Source organism: Centruroides vittatus, unplaced genomic scaffold (assembly GCF_030686945.1).
Source record: "Centruroides vittatus isolate TY-2023 unplaced genomic scaffold, ASM3068694v2 contig_152, whole genome shotgun sequence".
Lineage (NCBI taxonomy): Eukaryota > Metazoa > Arthropoda > Arachnida > Scorpiones > Buthidae > Centruroides > Centruroides vittatus.
In genome coordinates this window covers 243720-250984 of record NW_027120940.1, presented here as the reverse complement: position 1 = coordinate 250984, position 7265 = coordinate 243720, and the positions used below count along the sequence as shown (strand labels likewise).

The 7265-nt window shown below is 36.4% G+C and overlaps 1 protein-coding gene across 1 annotated transcript; it reads right to left on the bottom strand.

The window, feature by feature from the left end:
• Nucleotides 1–2298: 2298 nt before the first annotated feature.
• LOC136968756 (zinc finger protein 862-like) lies at nucleotides 2299–4011 on the bottom strand. Its single transcript, XM_067262785.1, has one exon. The coding sequence runs from the start codon at nucleotides 4009–4011 to the stop codon at nucleotides 2299–2301; it is 1713 nt and encodes a 570-aa protein (XP_067118886.1).
• Nucleotides 4012–7265: the final 3254 nt, after the last annotated feature.

The following is a 7265-nucleotide window of genomic DNA, read 5'->3' as shown; positions in this document are numbered from 1 at the left end:
CAACCAACCTGATTGAGCTGCAGGGCATTGAGGGCTGTAGGCATTATGGTCTGTTTTGAGTTTTTGGCCTGTTGGTAAGTTGCTGTTTTCATTTGTGCAGTTGACACATTTGGGTTGGTTAGTCTTAGCACAGTTCTGGTATTTGTGTTCATCTCCGCAGTGACTACAAGATTGTTTTTTGTTGCAATCCTTAGCCAAATTCTGAAATTTGCAGCATTTGTAGCAGCGGATCAGAGGTAGAAAGTAGTCAATTTTAATTTGGGCCCATGATATGGCCACATACTTCAAATTTAGCAATTCTTTTCTTATTTCAGGAGAGACGCTGATTACCAAGTGTCGGCAGTTATCTTTAATTTTTTTTTTGACATTTATCTGGGTTAGTTTACAGTTGTATTTAAATTCGTCGCTCTTGAACTTTTCAAGAGTGGGGTTTTGGTCATATAAAATGTTTAAAACACGGTCAGATTCAACACAGTTGGGGACGTTTACCAATATAATCTTGGGGTTTCTTCCCACAGAAACTTTACAACGGACATTCGGTTTGATATCCTTAATTTCCTTTATAGCTTTCTTTCCACACGAAAGCAGACGCCATTTTCCTTAACATGGCGGACTTCCTTGACATTAACCTTCAGCTTATGTGGTTATACTTTTTCCATGATTTGCTTTGTGACTGTTTTCATGTTGACTTTTTCGCCTTTTATAGGGTTTGGGTAAATGATGAGTGCATGACTACTTCTGGTCCTTTCTCAGTTAGCAAGTTACTTGTTAATGGTTTTAGTAGTTTGGCTAGAATTGCGAGCAAGTCTAGCTATGTCGGCATATGTAGGCTGTGTAGGTGCCATGTTACTTTGGCATTGCTGATGTTGGTTAACAGTGTTAACACCCTTGCTTGACCTCAACTTTTTAATCATGCTGTAGATCTGGTGCACGGCTTCGTAAAGCTGCGTGACCTGATCTTTAATTTCTTTGCGTTCATCAGCCCGAATGTTCGATTTGTAGTAATTAGGAAGTAAATTCAAGATTCGTTTAAGTTGGACGCTAGCATTTTGAATAATTTCATTTTCATTGGAATTGGCTGCAGTATCGTTGCTCCTGTCTTCCATAGGAGGAACAAGGGACCCAACCTGGGAAGGATCCTCTTGAGGTTACTCACCCATAACACAAGAGTCATTCATTACAAATAAATGATGCTTAAAACTAAAACTAATAAAACTAATTAACACTAAGAAACGGCTAAATAATAAGCAAGTGAAAATACACTGGAAAAATAATTACAAACTAATAAAATTGTAAAAATAAGATAAAAAGCAGAAAATGTCAACTGGAAAAAAACTAATTTAATTAAATTCTAATAATACTACCCAAAAAACATTAAAATTATTATTAAAATAAATAAAAATAGTTAAAACAATGAATTTACAACAATGGAATTATAACAATGGAAAAAGAAATTCTAGATGTTATTAATTTAACACCTGCAGCCGATAACCGAATAAAATGACGGTTAGAAAAACCGTTGCGACCGTTAAAAACCGTTGGTAAGGCGGGAACGACCGTTAGAAAGCCTGTTATAATTTAAATTTTTCCCATAGGAATAACATTACGAAATTTACGCCGCTGTAATTCCCTAAATACTTGACCCAGAGTTACCAAATTTACACCCTATACTAACTAAGATCTTCTTAATGTGACCTTAAATTTCTGCTCTTGTAACCTGCTTTTCCCACCCGCTAGAACGATTTGAAATCCCAACCAATTAAGTGACATAAGAAAATTTGATATCAAACGAACCGTCTCGATGAGTTCTTTTCAACGGTGTATTAGGATCCGAGGTGACGATAAAATTTCGGCACTAAAAACCAGATATTTTCTGAGAGAAACTTTGCACAACCTCACTCTACAAGTGAATTGGTTGCTATTCTTTCCTATAGACATGACCAGTGTTGCCATTTTGAAATATCAAAATGTACTGAATCTCCTTTAAAAAATGTACTATTTTCCTTTAAAATGTACTATTTCTATGGTTGGTTGCTTTTGATATTAATATACCATTATACTAAGTTTTTGTGCTTATTTCAAATTTATATTCATAAATACTTTAAGTGAATATATATATATATATAGGTTATATATAGGCACGTAAACAAAGTATTCATGAAAAAATATATATATGTATACTTTCAATCTGCCACATAGGCACTTCATTAAATTAAATAAAAGAATAGTAAGACAAAACTTTCTTTAATAAAATTAGCAAAATCAATTCTACAAGTATAAAAAATTGCAAATCTTATCTTACAAGTTGAACAGATGTATTATGTCGTCTACATCTTCATTCTCTTCTGTTTCGGTATCGTGGATAGCTATTGGGTGAGTTTCTTTAAGTTCTGGGATCCAATCGTAACATTTTCGGTTTTGGGTTTTTAATAACTCTTTTGATAGCAGAAAAGCATTACAAGTGTCAACCTGAAATCTATTGCGAATCTTTGTCTTAATTAAATTAAGTTGTGAGAAGACTCTTTCCACACAAGCACTAGAGTGGGGAAGACTCAACAAACTTGTTGAAAGCTTTCCAAGTATTGGAAACATCACGTCGCCATTGTCATCTTTAATGTTATTTACTTCATACCAGAAAGTTTCTAGGTTTTCAACTGCACAACTGGTTAACTTATCACGAATTTCAGGCAGCAGTTGCCATTCTGTGTTCAGCTCTTCATACTCATGTTCAGGCACAATATTAGGAAAATGTGTTACCAGGTTTACAACTGACCTAACATTTTCAGACAAAGCAATTTTTGGCTCCAACTTTGTTATTTCCTGCAAGATCAAATCATCAAAAGGAAATTTCTTTTTAATTTCTGCACTTAAAACAATATAGAAAGACTGAATGTATGAGAGAAATAGCTTCATGTCTTTTTCAAGGAATTTATTCTTTGCAATCTGAACTTCGCACATTGCACCAAGATATATTGTTTCTATTTGTTGAAAATGTTGTGAATTTTGAGTGTCTATCTTGTTCAGCGGTATTGAATCCACATAATCTTTTTTCAGATAGTTGTGCAAAATTGTTTTAAACAGAGAAGATATGTTTGGCAGAAGTGATGTAATACGTGGCCTCTCGCTTTGAAAATTAAGGTTCATTTTGTTGATGAGTTTCAAAATGTAAGATAAAAAATGTAAATACAACTTATTAAAGGGATTCTGTAAATCTTTCAGTAACAACTGTGCTGTATGTATCTTATCTTTCACAGCAGCTGCTGTAAAATAAAGAGTGAGTGCATTCCATTGTTCTAAGGTTCTATTGACTACTGCCTGCCAGGATAGCCATCTTGTCTGAGATAAACGTAACAATCGATGTGGTTGGCCATCTACAAATTTTTGAAATTCACTAAGTTCATTGATCCTCTTGGAGCTATGAGCAAAGTAAGCATATATATTTCTAACCAAGTCTTCAATTGTCTGTGGAAGTTTGTTGCAAGCCTGCGACACACATAAGCTAAAAGAATGGCATACACATCCAAGAACAAAAATATTCGGATTGTCCTTTTTAATTAACGCTTTCACACCACCAGATTCACCCATCATCACAGAGGCATTATCTGCACTAAATCCAATTATATTTTGTGCAGGAATATTTAAATTTATCAAAAGTTTTATCATTGAATGATAGATAGCTTCAGCAGTTGCTTGCTGAACTTGCAACAGTCCCATAAAGCGATCCCTTGCTTTTCCAGAAGAGTTATCAAAATACCTAGCAATCACTGCCAAGCATTTGGTGGAGGAGATATCAGTCGTTTCATCAATAATTAAGGAAAATTTCACATTTTGTAACACTGAAGTCATTTCTTCGCAGCTTTTCGCAGATAATTTTTCTTTAATGAGTTCTGTTGTTTTCGTTCGGGCTACTTTTAGGTCTTTGGCAATATTTGAATCATGGCATACGGACTGGATAAGTTTAGGAAGGTGATCCATAATTTTTATTGGAAGATTATGCTCTACACAAAACATAGCTAATTTCAGCTCAGCTTCTAATTTTTCTTGTTGGTTTGATTTTCTTTGAAAAGCTTCTAGTAGGCCTCCTCATTTTACTGTTTCAAGGCTCTTCATTGCTTGTTTGTGTTTTGTATTGGTGGCATGTCGTCGAACGTGACAAACATTTCCAGATATGGTTTTTTGGCATACTGCACAAAATGCTTTATTTGGGTATACTGTAGATCGTCTTAGCCAAGTCTTAAATTCTCTCTAAACTTCCACTCTCCATCTAATGAGGAATATAATGTGCCATTTAGCAGAATAGAACTATGTACAGCAATCTCTCGCTCGGGGAATACTGCTGTAGGTCCGGATAAAATCCATTACAGCATGATTAAAAATCTGTCAGACAATTCCCTTAGTAACCTTCTGAATCTGTTCAACAGAATATGGACAGAACATACTTTTCCAGACTCTTGGAGGCTATCTATCATAATTCCCATTCCCAAGCCAGGTAAAGACTGCAAGAATCCCTCTAATTATAGACCAATTTCTCTGACTAGTTGTCTCTGCAAACTTTTCGAGAGAATGGTAAACAGACGCCTGATGTTCCTCCTAGAGGAAAAGAACTACTTTTCACCACATCAGAGTGGATTTCGTAGGAACAGAAGTACCACAGACAATCTAGTAAACCTTGAAACATCTATACGCGAAGCGTTTGTTAGACGACAGCACTTAGTGTCTGTGTTTTTCGATATAGAGAAGGCTTATGATCGCTGCTGGCGATATGGAATACTCCGCGATCTGCATGAATTTGGACTGCGGGGTAATCTGCCAATTTTTATAAAAAACTTCTTGCAGAATCGAAGATTCCAAGTTAGGATGGGCAACACTTTGTCTAGGCCTTTCACACAAGAAGAGGGTGTTCCTCAAGGTTCTATTCTGAGTGTGACTCTGTTCCTAATCAAAATTAATAGCATAGCTAAGTGTCTTCCTTCCAGTGTGAAACACTCTTTGTATGTGGATGACTTTCAGATCTCCTGTCAGTCTACTAACATGAGTTTTATTGAAAGACAACTGCAAACCTCCCTAAATCGCATAGACAGTTGGTCCAAGATCAATGGTTTTACTTTTAATGCAGAGAAGACCTCGTGCATCCACTTTTGCCGAAGGCGTGGTTTGCACCTGGAACCTGAAATTCACCTAAATGGGGTTAAAATCCCAATGGTCAACGAAGCAAAATTTTTGGGTGTTGTGTTCGACCATAAATTGACGTTCTTGCCACACTTGCGCAATTTGAAGAGTAGATGTTTAAAATCTCTGAACCTTTTAAAGGTATTATGCTGCTCATCCTGGGGAGCAGACAAATGTTCGATGCTCAGGATATATAGAGCCCTCGTTCGCTCTAAGCTGGATTATGGATGTGTTGTTTATGGCTCTGCGCGAGAATCTACTCTTCGGATGCTGGATCCAATCCACCATCAAGCATTGCGTTTGTGCACTGGTGCATTTCGAACTTCTCCTGTTCAAAGTTTGTACGTGGATGCTTATGAGCCTCCACTATCTCTCAGGAGAGAGCAGTTGTCTTTGTTCTATTACATTAAACAGAAATTTCTGGCTAAACCTTCAGTTTATTGTAGAGTATCAGATACTCAGCTGAAAAGATTATTTACAGCTCGCCCAAGTTGTGTCCCTACATTTGACATTAGAATGGAGAATGTAAGCAGCACGATTGACCTGGACACAAGCAACATTTCACAGGTCGAGGTCGATAATATATCACCTTGGTCAACTCCTGTGATTAATGTTGACTTTAGCTTAAAGCAGTTTCCTAAGGATTCCACCCCGGACTACATCTATAGGCAGCACTTTGCAGAAATTCAACACTACGACAGGAATTTAATTCCTATTTATACTGATGGATCGAAATCGGTTGATTACGTTGGCTCAGCCTTTGTCTGCCAGGATGAGATCGTGGCAGAACAAATCGCATCGAATTCTTCCATCTTTACTGCAGAGGTGCAGGCTATTTATTTAGCCTTAAAATATGTAATTAGGAAAGGTCATCGTCGCTGTGTTATTTACACTGACTCAGTTAGTGCACTTCAGGCTTTGATCTCACATGAACCTAGTTCTCACTCTATAGTGATTAAAATTCACAAACTGTTTTGCCATCTTATTGCAAGTAATATTTTTGTAAAATTTCGTTGGGTCCCAGGCCATGTAGGTATAAAAGGGAATGAAGCAGCTGATGCAGCTGCAAAGTCAGCAAGTCCTTCTCAGCATACAATGTTCATTGAAGGAGGTGACTTGAAGCTGGTTGTTAAAAAACGACTAGCAGAGAGATGGCAAAATGTGTGGAACGAACAAGTCCACAATAAACTTTACGAGATCAAACCTATAATAGAAAATTGGACACACAAGAAACAGTATGATAGGAGATCTGAAGTCATTCTTACTCGCCTGAGAATTGGACATACTCGGCTTACTCATCAATACCTTTTGAAGGGTGATGACCAGCCAGTATGCCAGTATTGCATTTGTACTTTAAGTGTTAAACATATACTTTGCAACTGTGTTGCTTTTGACCAGAGTCGCAGACAGCATTTTGGAAATGCAACTTTGAGAGAGATTTTGGGCCAGAGGCCAAATCTTGATAAGATACTGAACTTTTTGAAAGTTATAAAAATTAATAGAGATATTTAAGTGAACTAATTTATTTATTTATTTATTTATTATATATTTATATTTGTGTTGTTCTGTTTTTTTGTGTTTTTGTGTTGTATTGACGCCTTGTGATATATATATTTAGCTTTGTTTAATTTTACCATTTGTCATGGCGCAGCATAGCCTGTATGGCTCTTGTGCCAAAAAATAGAACCAACCAACCAACCTTAAATTCTCCCATTTGTAGCCACTTGTCACAAAAATTTTGAGGATAATTTTTTCCTTTCTTCTCAGATTTATCATCCTTTTTCACAACACCACCATTCGATCCTGCTTCGTTTTCACTACCAAATCCAATACAAGATGAGTCTAATTCAGCTTCTTCAACTTCTGATTCAGAAGAATACAAATTAGTCATTTCCTGAGTTAACGATTTAAATAATGTTGATTTCTTAATGTGCCTGCGTTTCTTAACTGGAGAACTAGTACTTTTAGAAGCTGACGTTATATCCCTCATATTTGTGGAAATGGCGGAAACAGCAGTTGCAGAAACATTGTTCGAAGAAAGCACTGCAGGATAAACGGGAATTTGAGTAGGCTTAACGGTTATTGGATGTAAGTTC

What these genes read in the sequence shown, in the direction of transcription:
- LOC136968756 (XM_067262785.1), bottom strand. Translation starts at nt 4,011, where the DNA reads ATGTTTTGTGTAGAGCATAATCTTCCAATAAAAATTATGGATCACCTT.